The sequence below is a fragment of the Echinops telfairi genome, unplaced genomic scaffold (assembly GCF_000313985.2).
Source record: "Echinops telfairi isolate 266 unplaced genomic scaffold, ASM31398v2 ScPeMD7_7420;HRSCAF=8458, whole genome shotgun sequence".
NCBI classification, from domain to species: Eukaryota; Metazoa; Chordata; class Mammalia; order Afrosoricida; family Tenrecidae; genus Echinops; species Echinops telfairi.
The window spans coordinates 17,270,822-17,287,710 of record NW_022111320.1 but is presented as its reverse complement, the minus strand read 5'-3'; the positions used below and the strand labels follow the sequence as shown (position 1 = coordinate 17,287,710).

General features: G+C 46.9%; 1 protein-coding gene across 1 annotated transcript in view; it reads left to right on the top strand.

Moving 5' to 3' along the window:
- Positions 1 to 16,889, top strand: part of SLC7A14 (solute carrier family 7 member 14) — a 152,363-nt gene that overhangs the window by 98,753 nt on the left and 36,721 nt on the right. The window contains exons 3-4 of the mRNA XM_004704084.3: positions 12,145 to 12,381; positions 14,684 to 14,901. Coding sequence (XP_004704141.1) covers positions 12,145 to 12,381; positions 14,684 to 14,901 — 455 coding nt within the window. The remainder of the gene's footprint in view (positions 1 to 12,144; positions 12,382 to 14,683; positions 14,902 to 16,889) is intronic.

The following is a 16,889-nucleotide window of genomic DNA, read 5'->3' as shown; positions in this document are numbered from 1 at the left end:
TCAGCTTTCTCTTTGTAACATCTCTTCTCCTCCAAGATGCCTTTGATGTTCCCCTGAGGTCCCCTACATGTGCGCGTCTGCTAAGAGCAGGGAAGGGGGCAGTTCCATCCCACCTGCCCCCCCCAGCAATGGAGGATCCATCTGGGCCAGAAGACTGGTTCAGGGAAGAGTTAATCCTGTGAATTCTTTAGTTGAAAACAAACCCATGAGCATTATCGGCAATATTTTTATCATTGTCAGTATCGTTTGATAAAGTAAAATAATGCACAGTCATGATTTGCACTGACAGTAGCATGACCTGACCAGAGTGCTTGAATTCATCATATTGCGGACATTGTTGTCTTCAAACTGATTCCAACTCGTGGCCACCCCACATGTGCAGAATAGAAGGATTCCTTAGGGTTTCCCGAGCTGTGGGCCTTTTGCAAGCGGTTAAATTGCTTTATCTTCCTAGGTGCCTTTAGGTGGATTTCAACTGCCAACCTTTCAGCTAGTTGTCACTTGATCGTTTTGAGCCTCCAGGGGCTCCTGGAGTTCCAGTAATCTTCCAAATGTTTTCAAAGACTGTGGTGGCTACATAATTTCATGTCAACTTGATAAGTACCATGACGGGGTGGAGTCTAGCCTGTCAATCAGGTCACAGCCTGATGATGCTTCCTGGTGGGCGTGACCGTCTCATGAGGATCCTGGGAACGTCCTCCCCTTCTCCCTTCCTCTCCTTCTCACTCTCTCTCTGCTTCACCTTTCTGTTGAGGAGACTCACTCAGAGAGTTGGAGGAGCATTACAGCAGCACAGAGATCCTTCCCCACCACTGGATCCACAAGACTTTTCACCCACCGGCCCGTGATCTTCCTGCATTCGGCTTCATTGCATGTACTACTTGAGTCTGAAGAGTGATTCATGGACTAATATCAGGCATATGGGCTAATATCAGACTTATGGACTTGATCTGGACTGGGCTGGGATGTTTTCTCAATATACAATTGCTTTTTGAAAAAATCTCTCTCTTGCACACATATGAGCATCTCTGGATTTGTTTCTCTAATCTACCCAGCCTAACACAGAGAGGGAGCTTTCGACATGAAGGTAAGCAGATAGGAACAGGTAGTCTGATCACATTTAATCAGCAAATCATTCAATAATTTTGACCTGCGGTGGGGTCAGCACTCTGCTGAGGACAGTGTCCTCTGTTCCTGTTTATCTCTTGATGGATGGTGCTGTGGTTCAGAGGTGTTCTCTGTTCCCTGTCCAACTTTAATTGGAACTCTGTCCAGTTCAGTAGCTAATGGTGTCACACACTCTCTGATTGATGCTGCTGCCCAAGCCCTCACCATGGGCTATCGCTGTCCACCTGGGGCCCATTTTGGCAGAGAAATTACAAGTCGCTTCTTCGATGCAAAGAAATATAGGCATTCCCAGACAAATTGCTTCCCTTCCAGACACATCTGTAAAACTTGACTGGGCTCCCCTGACAGGTGACGGAGTGACCAAGGTTGCTGGAGTAAAAGGAAGAGCAGCAGTAAGGTGGGAGGTGGACAGAGGATGGGCCTGAAAAAGAACCCCACAATTTGTTTGTTTAGCCAAGAGCCTTGAGAAGGGAACAGCAGTGCGTGATCACTGGACCCTGCCGCACATGACAGGGGACTGAATAGATGTTCCTCCAGAACCAGCAACCCACTTCTCAAGGGAGGCGACAGCAACGGGGACACCTCATTACCCGCCATATGGAACTCAGTGTCACAAAGAAAACCACCAATTCTAAGAGAAGTCACACTCTATTGCTCTCCATCGCCCTGTGACTCCCCTTGCTTCCCACCCCGATCCGCAGCGAAGCAGTCTCGCTGCCATAGCAATGTAGCGATGGCTTAGCCCTGCTGGGAATTTAGAAAGGGAGCAGAGACATTGTGAGAGAACTGAGAGAATAAGCACAGGTAGCAAGGACGTCAGAAAAATGCTATCTGGGGCAAGGCCTTTCGGGATGATTTACACTGTACAGTCCTGGGGCTGATGCTAGCCTGAAGTTGAGAGGTGGAGGATAGGGAGGAACCAATTCATGGACAAGGAATCAGTGGCTTCATCTATTTCCTGCATCGGCCCCTCCAGTAGAACAGATACAGTAGATTCAAAACAATCTATCAGGCCTGCTGGCAGGGGCCTGTGGAACTTCACCAGGGCAGCATGGTCAGCCCTCTGAGCGGTGCTCAAGATGTTGCTGATCCCACGCATCGAAGAAAACTGTCAAGCTGGCAAACTGTTTTCTTGAGCAGCCTTTCCCTTTCCTCGCTTCCCTCCACAGCTCCTCTTGCCCCCACGGCCTTCAGATTGCAAAACCCAATGGCAACATTCCTTAAAACACCCAATGTAGCCATCACCCTGCTCTCAACCGATTTCTCCTTTCTTGTCTTATTGCAATTGTTGGTTATCTGGTCCATCTCCAGGGCTACACTAAATGGCCTATGAGGCTGTCTGCTCATGTAAAGATGTCTCAGAAACCCTATCAGAGGATCCCTTGAAGTCAGAATTGGCTGACAGCAGTGGGTAACACAGTACAGAGATGATGCCTTATAAACACTTTGGGTTAAAGGAATTGGAAAACTCCTGAGATTGGGAAACTGGTTCTAGCCCCTGGCTCGGCCATCACTTGAATATGTGATTTCAGGTCTAAGACTCAGGAACCTTTTCTATGAAATAGGATAAAGGCTGAGCTGATACTCCTGATGAGATGATACTCCTTCCTACCTGTGCCCTCAGAATAGCCCTGGGGGTCCACCCAAAGCTCCTTCCCACTCCCGTTCTCGGTCTGGCCCTGGGGGTTCACAGAGGAGGGCCCGGGATCTTGGAGGAGGTGAGGCAGAGTCTGAGCAGGCCACCCCTTCTCCCAACAGAACCAGCTGCTGCCTCCATTTACTTTTGTACCAAGATCTCTAGTAAGACTTTGTCCGGAAAGACGTGGTCTACCACCAAAACAAAGCTTGAAAACGATATCAGTAGATGAACTGCACAGTCCTTTTGAGATAGTCTACCAATAACAGTCCCTCCCTGTCCTGCATCACTTGACTGATACTGCACCTCTGCAGACTTCTCTTCCCTGACTATCCTGGTAACTCGCCTGGGTCAGTGCAAATATTCTCCTCCCTCCGCTTGAGACTATCTGACAAAGCCTTCCCTGCCCTTCTAGATCCAGCTCCAGCACACCCCTTCTTCCATCCCAAAGAACTGTGCTCACCCCACACCCCGGGCTCCACGAGCACTGCCTAAGGACGGTAGTTAATAAGGAATGACCATGTGTTTGTTTATTCCTCCTGATTAGATGCTTCACCGCCAGGGAGCCTGCCTTCCTTACCTTGAGTCTCTCTGGTATTCCGTGCAGAGCCTGACACAGCAGGCATTTACCATTGTCTCCACCAAGGAAGGAAATTAAGCTAGAAGTTAATTCTGAAAACGGTCCAGGGGTTGATAAATAGGTAAGGAAGTGAGTTGAAGTAAGGTAAACTACACATTAGTGGAAGACTTCTGTTTATGGGAGGAGAGTATTTGGCATTCAAATGTGGATAACCACTTGATTTAATTATTCCAGGTGAAACTACAAAAAACAACACCTGATCTGCTGCCTTTCTTTGGTGAAATACAAAGGGAACACATATTTCCTGAGCGTTAAAACTCTGCTTACACCTAATGCTGACTGTGTTTTCCGCCTCTGTGCCCTCTTAGCATGGAGAAACTTTGCCACCTTGCTCTACGAAGGTAACAGGGAGTCAAGGCAAGCCTGTGAGTGAGGTGATAAACTTGAACTTGGAAGTGGAGCAGCAGCGATTGTTACTACGAGCAACACTGGATTAGGCCTAATTTGAAAAACTCCACATTATGCATGTGTGTGAACATGTCAGCAGAGCCAGCCCTTCCTGCCTAGAAGCTAGTGTCAGCGGCTCTGTCGGAAATAAGTTCACATTGAAAAGGACCATATTTTCCTGAATCCTAAGTGGCGCATCTCTGGGACGTGTTTCGGGAGTCCGTTGATATAGAACTTTCAAATACAGGCTCTCCTGACACCTCCTCCTGGTCTCTTTTCGATAGGCTGGCAATTTGTCAATTTACCCCACACTAGAACAGGGTGAAGTTGTCCAGGATTTTGTCTTGCTTGGATCCACAATCAATGCTCACCGAAGCATCAATCAAGAGATCAAAAGACACAATATGTTAGGTAAATCTGCTGCACAAGCCCTCTTTAGAGTATGGAAAAGCAAGGGTGTTACTTTGAGGGCAAAGGTGTGCCTGACCCAAGCTGGGGTAATTTTCCATCCCCTCATATGCATGTGCAAGTTGAGCATCCAGTAAGGAAGAACAAAGAAGAATTGATGCATTTGAATTACAGTGCTGGTGAGAATTTTGAAAGTACCGTAGACTGCTGAAAGAACAAACCCATCGGTCTTGGAAGACATACGACCAGAATGCTCCTTAGAGGGAAGGATGGCAAGACTTCATCTCACACACTTTGAACATTTTATCAGGAGAGACCAGTTCCTGGAGAAGGGCATCAGGTTTGGTAAAGTGGAAGGGCAGTGAAAAAGAGGAAAGCCCACAAGGAGATGGTTTGACACCATGGCTGCATCTTTCAGGCATAGGAGCCACTGCAAGGACGGCGCAGGACCGTACAGTGTTTCTGTCTCTTGTGCATGGGGTGACTATGGGTCAGAACCCACTCAATAGCTGCTAACAACACCAAGAACAGTCCTGAGGTGTATAAATAAAACACTAAGACTAGGCAAAAACTAAAGGAAGAATCTGTTTAGAATACCCTTAGAGGAAGGATGATTAAAAAGAGCATCGGAGCAATCACTTCGATTTTCTTGAAATAGATAGATAGATAGGAGCCACCACGTCCACTTTGACTCTTGGAGACCCATAGCATTTCCTAGGCTGTAATCTTTAAGGGAATAGATCACATCACTTTCTCCTGCTAAGCTATTAGGTGGGTTTGAACTGCTAGCTTTTCAGATGAACCATTTTGCCAACTAGGTTCCTTCCCACTCCCATACGCCCTGCTAAAATGAGCTCTTTCTATTTCTCAAGGATCTACCTTGTCCATCTCTGAATAGCTCTAGTGGGGAAAAGCCCCACCCTATGGTCTACAGTCTACCCTCACCACTGATGGCCCACTGCCCCCACCCTTTGTACTCTATTGATTTCCGACAGCTATATATTTGCACGTTTGGAGTCCACTTGCCTGCCCATCTCCAGTTGTCTGATACGTAAGTAAGGAATGGGAATCACTGGTGATAGCAGAGCTCACTGCCACTGGCATCAAGTTAACTGTGGCCCATGGCAACTTTCCAAAACAGAGTAGAGCTGCTCCTTAGGGTTTCTGAAACTGGGCATCTTGTGGACTACCACTTGTCTGTCAGCTTGATAAACTTTGATGGCCTGTGTGTTGCTGTAAAGCTGGAAGCTATGGCACTAGTGTTTCAAATGCCAGCAAGGTCAGTCATGGTGGACAGGTTTCAACAGAACTTACAGACTAAGAAGAAGGAATCAGGCTCCCCTTCTGAGAGATTAGCCATTGAAATCTTATAAAAATCAGCAGGACACTGTCTGATATATTGCTGGGAGATGAGCCCCGCAGGTTGGAAGGCACTCAAGGTCTATTTATAATGGCTAGTCATTGGAATTCAAAGTTAGAAACAGAGGAGGGATCAGTAGTTAGAAAGTATGGTCTTGGTGATAGAAACAAAGTTGGAGATCACATGATAGAATTTTGCAAGAGCAATGAGTTCTCCCTTGCAAATAGCTTTTTTTCACAACGTAAACAGTGGCTATGCATGTGGATCTCAAATATGGAACACACAGGAATCAAACTGGCTACATAAGTGGGAAGAGATGATGAAGTTCAATATCATCAGCCAAAACAAGACTAGCAGACAACTGTGGAACAGATCACCAGTTTTTCATATGTAAGTTCAGGGTGGAGCTGAAAAAAGGTAAAACCATCCGCAAGAGTCACAATACGACCTTAAGTACATCCCAGCTGAAATTAGAGAGCATATCAGGATCAGATTTGACACAATGAACCCTAAGGACTGGCGATCAAACGAACTGGGGGGGGTGATCTTTAGAGCATCATACATGAAGAAAACAAAAGGTCACTTAAAAGACAGACAAGGAAGAGAAGATAAAGGATGTCCAAAAAAAAAAAAAGACTCCAAAACTTTCTCTAGAAAGTAGAGTAGCTAAAGTGTATGGAAGAAATGATGAAGTCCAAGAGCTGACCAGACCACTTCCGAGGGCAGCTTGAGATGACAAAGTAAAGCATTATGATGAAAGGTGTTAGAGAGTCAGAGAGGAAGAACATGCTCAGCATTTCTCATGCTGAAATAAATGAAGAAGCAATTAAAGCCTACAATTGCAATATTGAAGGATTCCATGCGCAACGTGTTGAGTAATGCAGGAACATCAAAAAATGATGAAACAAATACGCATAGTCATTATACTGAAAAGAATTGTTCAAAATTCAAGAATTCATGGTATTGAAGGGAGAATTCCAAACTACACTGAAGGCATTGGTGAAAAACAAAGTAGGAACTGATGGAATGTCAGTTGAAATGTGTCAACAAACTGACACAGCTCCAGAAGAATTAATGTGTATCTGCTAAGGAATTTGGAAGATGGTTACCTGATCACCTCACTGGGAGAAATCCATATTAATGCCCATTCCAAAGAAAAGTGGCCCAACAAAATGTGAAAATTATTGAACAATATCACATGCAAGTCAAATTTTACTTAAGATCCTTCAGAAATGGTTGCAGCAGTACATCAACAAGGAGCTCAAAAATTCACACTGGATTCAGAAGAGGATATGGAAGGAGGGCTACCATTACTGACATCAGATTAATCCTAGCTGAAAGCAGAGAATACCCAAAAGATGTTAACTTGTGTTTTAGTGGCTTTGCAAAGGCATTTGACTATATAGATTATAACATACTGGGGATAATATTTTGAAGAACGAGCATTCCAGAACACTGAATTGTGCTCATGCAGAACCTGTATTTAGACCAAGAGGCATGTGGTAGGTAAATAATCTGGTGTCAATTTGAGGATTCAGCGTGAAGGGGTGGAGTCTAGCCTGTCAATCAGGTAGTAGCTTGATGACCTCATTTGGAGACCTCAGGAGATCAGTAGGTTGCTAAAAGGCAGGACACAGTCTCATTCTCTGCAAAATATCCCTGTGGAGAAGACACATGGAGAGAGGCTTATGGAGCCAGACCTCTGGAGTCAGAAAAGCCATGTGGAGACCCCTGCCAGCACTACAATGCTTGCACTGCCACTGGATCCACAAGACTTCCCACCCACTGGCCTGTGATCTTCCTGCATTCGGCGTCATTGCATGTGCTGCATGAGTCTGAAGAGGAATTTATAGATTGGTATCGGACATATGGGCTAATATCAGACTTATGGACTTGATCTGAACTGGGCTGAGATGTTTTCTCAATAGTCAATTGCCCTTGTATATAAATATCTTTCTTATACACACATGAGTGTGTCTATGAATTTATTTCTCTAGTCTACCCGGACTAACACAGGGCCCTTGTTTGAACAGAACAAGGGGATACTTAATGGTTGAAAATTTTTAAAGGTGTGTGTCAGAGTTGTATCCTTTTATCATACTTAAACTTTATTTTATTTATTTATTTTGCTTAAAACATTTTTATTAAATTACCTTTAAAGCTTGTTATGCATGAAAAGATTCAGTGTCTCTTTGGAGATGGACTTAAAAGAAGACAAAAATCATTTCTAAATAAAATATGACCATAAGCATTTAGGTATATTTACCTGTATGGTTTATATTGTATGAGAGCTTAAATTCTGAGGACTAGGTTTACGGAAGCCCTACACCCCATATGTAAACTTTATACTGAGAAAATAGTCCCGTTCGCAGGACTATCTGAAGAAGAACAAACATTCAGACTGGAGGAACCCTCAATAACCAGCTTGTAAATGAAGGTGGCACAAACATGTTTGTGAAAGCGAGAAGGCCGTGAGGCATTGGCTGGTGGATGAAGATCCAAGACGTCAGCCTTCCATCCGGGTTAGAACTCCCTGTAAAGGAAACAGCAGGACCTGATAAACAGAAAAATGATTAAGTTGTCCATGATTGCATTTTGCTTGCATCCACAACCAATACTCATGGAAGCAGTAGTCAAGAAATCAAACATATCGCATTCGGCAAATCTGCGGCACCAGACCCCTTTAAAGTGTTAAAGATCAGACGTGTCACTTTGAGACAAAGAGGTGGCTAGCTCAAGCCACAGAATTTTAGATCATCTCATATTCATGTGGAAAGTGGACAATGAATAAGGAAAAGCACAGAAGAATGGACACATCTGAATCAGGGCATTGGTGAAGAACATGGGAAACATCAGTCTTAGAGGAAGTACAACCAGATGCTTCCTACAAGAAAGCATGGTGAGACTTTGTCTCACGTCCTTTGGACATGTTATCAAGAAGTACGTCTCTGCAAAAGGACATCATACGTAAAGTAGGGAGTCAGTGAAAATAAAGGAAGACCTTCCTTGAGATGGTTCCCGTGGTGGTTTTAGCAATGGGCTAAACACAACAACAATTGTGAGGAGCGTGCAAGACTGGGCAGTGGTTCATTCTGTTGTGTCCAGGGTCACAGTGGGTTAGAACCGACTCAACAGCACTTAACACCAACACATGTTTACAAGAGCAAATAGCCTCACCTTTCTCCCATGAAGAGGCTGGTGGGTTCAACTGAAAACCTTGGGGTGAGCAGCCCAGAGCTTAACCCACTGGGTAGACAGCGCTCCTAGCTAATACCCTAAGGCCCCTGGAGCAGCCAGGCAACGCTGGTGTGAGAATTCTTTAAGGACATTGCGTAGTTAAGTCAAGATTAACTATAAATCCACTCTTTCAAAGCAGTGGTTTTTCCATATCACAAGAGCCAAATCAATATTTGGTAGCATTTTGTAAGGTTTCCTCTATTGTTCTGAAGGGAAAGGACATATTCCCACACATTGCAGCATGTCCACTCTCCCGAGCTTCTACCCATTCAATACCGCAAAATGCTCAAAACCATCATGAGGGCATCGACCCCGCCAAGGATTTCCAAAATGCCCACTGAATGGGAGTACTGCTTCTATTGAAAATCATTTGATTGTGGTGTTTTAATCGTCATCTGTTCCCCCTTGATGCAGTTCATTAAGGGTTTTGAAACCAAAGAATGATCACTGGAAGGGACCCTAGTACTTATCTAGTTGACCTCATTTTATCAGTGCGAGTGTCAGCAGTGTGCACACTCCATTACTGGATAACCTAGGGTAAAAACTAGTATTCCCCAGTCCCTGGTTCTTACTTTGTACTGAAATCACCTGACAGATCCCCTGAACGCGTCTCTCTCACACAGCGTGACGCTTGAAAAGAGTTGGGTCATTGGCTACATCCTCCCGTTTCCTTTTGGTTTTTAGCCTCAGTACCAGGCTAGGTACTTTCTAGTTCCCAGTGAAAGGCTGGGCTCCCGTGTAAAAGCAAACCAGGAGAATGCAGGAATACCACAGGTCAGCAAGGAGAATGGGGCCCAAAGAATAATTTCTTGGAACAGTAGTCAGAAATTGTCATTTTCTAGTTGGTTAGGAGCTGATTGATTATCCCACTGGTCATCCAAACTGCAGTCAAAAAGACCCAAACAAATGAATGACTAAGATTCTGTAGGCTCTTAGCACCATGTTCAGCAGAGGCCTCTGTCTGACTCAGACAGCAGAGGCCCGGTCCCTTCACAAAACGCAGTGAGCCCTTGGCAAGCTGGTGGACCACGGTGATGAATTGAGTTTTAGGTTTGGGGGATTCCATTTCGTCTTTTGTTTTAATTGGGTACTTTTAGATTTAATTGCACAACGTCCACGCTATTGATGGTCCACATTAAATCTGCAATCAAACGGATGCCTGTTTCAAACGCATTGCTTGGAAAACTTTTACTGATAAACCTCTTACCCGATCAGGGGCCAAAAGGAGGATGAAGAAGAGAAGCTCACGGGACAGAGGAATTCATGAAGTAAAAGCTAGGGATCCTACGTGTGAACGAAATCGGTGGCACTCTAATCCTCCCTCACATCGCGTTCAAAGAGCAACCTCCTTTATATTGGCAAGAACGCTGCTGAAAACACCCAAGTCCTCGGCACGTGGAGGAAGCAGGATCAGATCCGCAGCCTCGTGGATTACCCCTCCTTTCTCCTCAGGGGAGACTTCCTCTGGACTTCTTTCAGAGGCTACCCCTTCTCACTGTCGGGCCCACTTCTCGGCAGTTGGAGGCAGCGATGTAGGAAAAGAGGTGTTCTGCTCTAGAGAAGCACCAGAGCAGCGCCCAGACTCAGGAACTGACAGTCTGACGGCAAGGAGTGGGGCGGAAGTCTCTTTTACCGAGGAGCGGGGTGTGGATGGAGGAACGCAAAAGAACATTTGAACCTGAGCCATAGGCACCACTGGCTGCCGTAGCCCTTGGGAGCATCTTCACACTACGGGACAATATGGGAATGGACATGAAAACTTAAACTGTGCTGAATCGATCCTGTAGCAACAGAATGCAATCTGACAGACGATGCCCATGATATCCAGTCTAAAGTCTTGATGTTTTTAAACAAGGGAACTAAACGTAAAGATGTAGGACAGGTTGTCCGGTTTTACCTGGCCAATTGGAGGTGGTGTTGAGGCGGGAGCCCAGCCTCTTTGCATACAGACAGCTTCGCTGCTGAAGCGACTGAGGAAAGAGAACGAGATTTAGCATCACTTTGAATCTTTTGCTGTGTCACCCCTTTGGGCTGCTCTATTTTTAGCTTGCCTGCACTGATTTCCCGCTGCAGAACCCTGCTCTCTTTATTCACTCCAGAGTGACTCTATTGTTCCCAAGGTGGTAGGGTGAGAACCTCAGGGTTGGCCCTTGACAAGGTGGGAACTAAAGGTAGAGTTAGCTTTGAGCTCCCTCCACCATCCTTTTTCCCTCCCTCCCAGTGTGCTTCCTCCAAGCTGTCCTCCGTCTGTCCTCTCACTGGTCTCCTTACCCACTGCTCCCCCCTCCACCATTCTTAGCACAGACAGGAAATGCCCCGTCTCCTAAGAATGAGGCAGTAATAAACCAGTGCCTTCAAATAGAAGTGCGTATAAGCAAAATGGAATTCCTGGTCCCCACCTTCTGGGCAGAGGACAAGGGAAGAAAGTATTTGGTAGAAGGGGGCCCTTGAACCCACCTTGCAAAGTACCTGGCTTCTGCTTACCTCTCTGGCCTCCTCTCCTACCAGCCCCTGCCTGCCCCCCTCCACACTGGTGCTTCCTCCTGCCTCTCTCCACCATGCCTGGCCAGACGGCTCAACTTCTTCACCTGATGCGTTCTTCGTATAGCTCATTGCCCAGCTGATGAGCGTTCCGATACATTTCTACACCGGGCAGCTTCTATGCATTGATTTTCTGATGTCTCTTCCCTTGACTACAGGGGGGCATATCTCATTTGGTTTTCATTCTCAGCATTTAGCAACCTGTCATTTAGTAGCTCAATTGAGCGCATTGAGAACACTCTAAAATTGTTCATTAAGTTATTTTTGCACCTGCTAAGCTCCCGTGTTACTCACCCATAATGTGTTTGTATCTGCATGATCTCGCGATCTAGATACAGGACGGCCTTTGCACGGGTCACTTGGAAATATCCCTTGCAAAAGAGGAGGACCTTCCCGACTACCTAAAACGTGAAGACAAAGAAAGCTAGGGCATGGGCCTCCCCATGCCCGGGGTCATCCTGAATTAGGCCCAAGTTCGCTCAGGGTCCCTGACACCTCAGAGCAATCAAAAAGGCTGAGCCACACACAAGTGGAGCGTGTCCTAAATAAGGCATATCCGTTTCTAATTGTCCAGGCGACATCGTTCTGATTGTCTTCCAGGCATTCCAAGTATAGGTTGTTTGTTTTCCAGAAGTGAGATTTGGAAGAGAGGAGAATTGGCTCTGAATCTTTGTGGATTTAGCCTAAGATCCCAGAGATTCCCATTGTTCTCTACCCAAGGTGGTTGGCACCAAGGGCTTCACGCCTCTCCTGACATCCCCACCCCCACCCCTACCCCCACCTCCTGTGTGTGCTTGTCCCATGCAGGTGTCTGCTATGCGGAGTTTGGAGTCCGTGTGCCCAAGACAACAGGCTCGGCTTACACCTACAGCTACGTCACTGTGGGGGAGTTCGTGGCCTTTTTCATCGGCTGGAACCTGATCCTGGAGTACCTGATCGGCACCGCGGCTGGCGCCAGCGCTCTGAGCAGCATGTTCGACTCGCTGGCCAACCACACCATCAGCCGCTGGATGGTGAACACTGTGGGGACGCTCAACGGCCTAGGTGAGACCGCCCTCTTGCCCCAACAGGGAACCCGACCAAGCTAAATCAAGGGGCTCCTCCCTGGCAACAAGGCAGTTTGAGAATCGACATCCAGAGGCCGGGATGTCTTTCTATAACTCTTCATTTCTTTTTCAAAAAGATTGTATTATTAGCACGTGCTTCACGTGTCATACAACTCAACCCCTCAGTCCTACTCCAAAGAGTTGTGTGGTCATTGCCATAATCAAGTTCAGAGCGTTTTCTCCTCCTGCTCACCTTTGCTAGCTCCCCATTCCCCCACAGCCTCCCCTGCCAAGCCCCTACACAGTGATCAACCCAGGGACTGTCTCTAGAGATGGATATACCTGCTCTGGGTTTCATGTCCAGAAAAACCATACAAAACACGCACAGCAATGACTAGACAAAACACAGAAAACCCTCAATCAAAAAGAAAGAAGAAAAACTAGTAAAAATGGAAACGACTTTAAAATGGGCCAAAAGGGAGATCAAATGATAAGGTATTGCATTTTAACCGAAGTCCATCCCCTGTCCTGAGGAATGCATTCTAATTTCTCCCTAAGTTTTATCCAAAGGATGGTCGCCACACCCTTCTTTGGAGCCACACTTTATGGAAAGCCATCTACATGTTCTGTAGCAGAGCAAATGATTCGTTGTGTAGACACGTTGTGCAGCCGGGGCCCTGGTGGGGTCTTGGTTAAAGGGCTTGGTGGCTACTCTAGAGGGGGTGGCTGGGACCTATCAGCCACTTCTCGGGAGAAAGATTTAGCGGTCAGCTCCCAGAGAGATCCCAAGTATTGAAACTCTGCAGAGTAGTTCTCCTCTCTCCTCTCAGGAGCTATAAGTTGGAATCAACTGTGGATTTGGTTTGGGGTCAGGTGGCTGGCAATGAACAGGATGAATTGGGAGTTAATGTAAAGACATAGGAACTATTTTTGATGCACTGTCATGTGACATAGGATACAATTTCATAGGACTCATGCTAACTGTGGGAAGTAAAACCAACCCAAGGGGGGGGAAAGTATATGAAACTTCTCTGGTAGTTTCATCAGAAGATGCTTTAAATTCTTCATAAATTGGTATTCATGAAATATATTGATTTTCAAATAGATGTATTTTAAGATGAGCAAAATGAATGTCGGTTTAGCAAACATCCTCTCACTGCAATACCCTGTATAGCGTTTCCAAGGCTGTTAATGTTGAAGGGAGCACTCTCCCTGGGAGAGGCTGGTGGTTTAGAACCACCAACCTTGTGGTTAGCAGTACAACGTCTAACTCGCCTTAGACACCAGGGATCCTTAAGAGGTGGAGGAGCGTGTAATCCAACTAAATGAATATTAAATGAATAGAAAAGCTAGGGCCATGAGGCTTGAGACTCCGCCCATCATTTACTACCCACTTGCCATCTCCTCTGACTTTATCCTTTGATGTCAGGGGCCCTAAATGACAGCTGAAGGAGCTTTGGGGTCTTGCAACCCCACTTCCAAGCACTGCCTCTAGGAACTGGCAGAAGCACTGAGCTCCCAGGCACAATGATGAGATGAAAAATATGAAGCCCACACTGGTCAGATGCTGATTCCATCAACATTTACGTGCAAAAGGGTCGTCCAGAGACAGGTAGCTCAACTTCTTCTTTCACAGATAAGGTCCAGAGATATGAGAAAGAAGACTTGCCCCGGGATCCACCTGGCTACTTACTGTAGGCAAAATACAACGAGATTCAGTACAGCAAGGGCAGTGCCTTTTCCACGCTCTAGAGGGCAGGAGTCCACAGGCCAATGAACAAGCCCCAGTGAGCTGAGGTTGGGGCGGGGGTGCAATCTCAAGTCATTTTCTCTCCACAACCAATGAGACTTAAATGGGGAGGAGGAGACCCCCCTCGTGATCAATTTCAAAGATGAACATTCTTAAGATTTCTAAGACAGAAAAGATTGTTAGAATGAAATGGTCATTTCATTTGGTTTTTAAATTAACCATCATAAGCATAAAGGGGTTTTCAAATAGCAGCCCGAATGCCCCCAGGTAATCCTGATTTCAAATAGTCAATCCCGTTGTTCCATAGGTACTGTGGTCATGGTCGCATCTCTAGCCCAGCGTTGGGCTCCGGCTCTGGGTCACCTTAGCTCTGTATCAAAACCTTCCCATTTTGAATACACACTTTTATCTGTTCATGGACTACAGCATACACATGCATGTGCCATGTACACACACCACAAAGGCATATACACATAGGTACACACACACTTGCTGCATGGGGGGGTGGGATTTCCCCTGGGGAAATATTAACTTATCTCTGTCCCCCTAGGGAAAGGGGAAGAGTCATACCCGGACCTTCTGGCTCTGGTGATCGCCGTCATTGTGACCATCATTGTCGCTCTGGGGGTCAAGAACTCCGTGGGCTTCAACAACGTCCTCAACGTGCTCAACCTGGCAGTGTGGGTGTTCATCATGATCGCGGGCCTCTTCTTCATCGATGGGAAATACTGGGCTGAGGGCCAGTTCCTGCCTCACGGCTGGTCCGGGGTGAGTGCCTTCCTGAAGCCTGGTAGACAGAGCTATGGCTAAGGCAGGTCAGCTGTGGCATGTGCCCGGGAAGTCACCTGGAGGAGGGTGCTGCTGAGCAACTCCTATTCGCCTGGCCCGGCCCATGGACATCCATAGGCACAGAGATGGTGGCGCTGAAAGGACGAGCAAGGGCAAGGGGTGCCACATGTTGACAAGGTGAAAGGCCCCTGATGAGATGGCCAGACCACAGGGGAGAGGCTTTTCTGCTGACATAGTTCCACTGACAACATTGATTGATTGTTGATTATCTTGAAACTCAATCCCATGGGGAAGGACACAACTTAGAGATGGCCCCAGGTACCCAGGACGCTCCTGCTGTTATACCTGTTAGGAGCCCTCGTGGCACAGTGGGTTACAGGCTGGGCTGCTAACTACAAGGTCTGGGGGCGGGGGGTTGTGGGGAAGATGGAGGCTTTGTGCTCCCATAGAAATGCACAGTGCAAGAGAGCCCTGGTTGTGTAGTGGTTACTCACGGGGCTAGGAACCTCAAGGTCAGTGGTTCAAAACTATAGTGCTGTTCTGTGAGTAGACCAGCAGTGAGTTTTGGTTTGGTTTGGTTTGGTTTGGTTTGGTTTGGTTCAACCTGTTGTCTGCTCTGCCTTTCACCTTGTCGCAGAAGAGAGATTGTTTCCAACAATGCTGCTCTGTCCCATAACGCCCATGGTGACCTCCTCTCCGTTATCTTTTGACCTTAATCTCATCGGCATGTTCTGGGACAGTGGCCCTCGTTGTCAAGGACCTTTGTGTACAGATAGCAATAATTGCTTCATTGTTTGGGCCACGTTCAATCAGCCGGACGCCGAGTTCAGCGCTTTGTGTGTCACATCTCCTTTGTTGTGGTGTGGTTAGGTGTTGTCAAGTGGGTTCTGGCTCACGGCGACCCCGTGTTCAACAGAGCAGAGCACAGCCCGGGCCTGTGCCATCCTCACAATTGTCCTTAGGTTTGAGCTCATTGTCACAGTCACTGCGTCAATCCATCTTGTGGCGGGTATGTCTCCTTTCTGGATGTCCCTCTGTTTCACGAGCACAATGTCCTTCTCCAGAGATGTGTCTCTCCTGAAGGAGGCAGGAGGGTGCATGGGCTTTGCACGAGATGACGTCTCCTGTACTTTGGGCATGAGTGAAGTCCCGCCGGCCTTCTTCCAAGACAGATTCGCTTGTCTTTCGGGCAGTCCATGGCACTTTAGATAGTCCTTCTTGCACCGTCATTCCAAGGCATCGATTCTTCTTTGGTCTTGCTTCTTCAACACCCATCCTCCACCTACATGAGGCCTGGCTTGGGTCAATTGTATCTCCTCTAATCATCCCAATAACCTTGCGAGGAAGCTATTTACTTTCCAGTTTTACAGATGAAGACGCTCGCAGTCAGAGAGGTCGGATGATTTGCTCTTAAGCTCATGACATGAGTGACGGAGTCAGGGCCCAAAGCCGGGACTGCCGCCATAGTCCATCAGGAGAGACGGGCTAATGGACAAGACCGAAAAGGAGGCAGGAAGGAGAGTGCATGAGTGAGGAATGGGGAGTGGTGTCAGCATATGGAAGCAGGGAAAGAACATTTCATGGTTAGGAGCCCTCATGGTGCAATGGGTGAAGCAGTTGACTGCCATCCAAAAGGTCAGCAGTTTGGACCCACCAGCCACTCTGCCACAGAAAGATGAGGCAGTCTGCTTCCTTAAAGATGTATAGCCTTGGAAATTTAATGACACGGATCCACCTCACCCTACGGGGTCACTATGAGTCAGAATCCGCTGTATGACACTGAGTTTGTTTGTCTGTTTGTTTTATACCGCGGCATTGGAACCAAGGTTTCTGGCGCTGCCAGGTCTGCAGGAAGTTAAGTGGGCAGAGTGGAGGGCTGGCCGTAAGCCCTATTCTAAGGGTTTGATCACTGGCATAGAAATCTGCCTCGGAGGGTCGGGTGCCGGGGTGAGGAACATCGGCCTGCA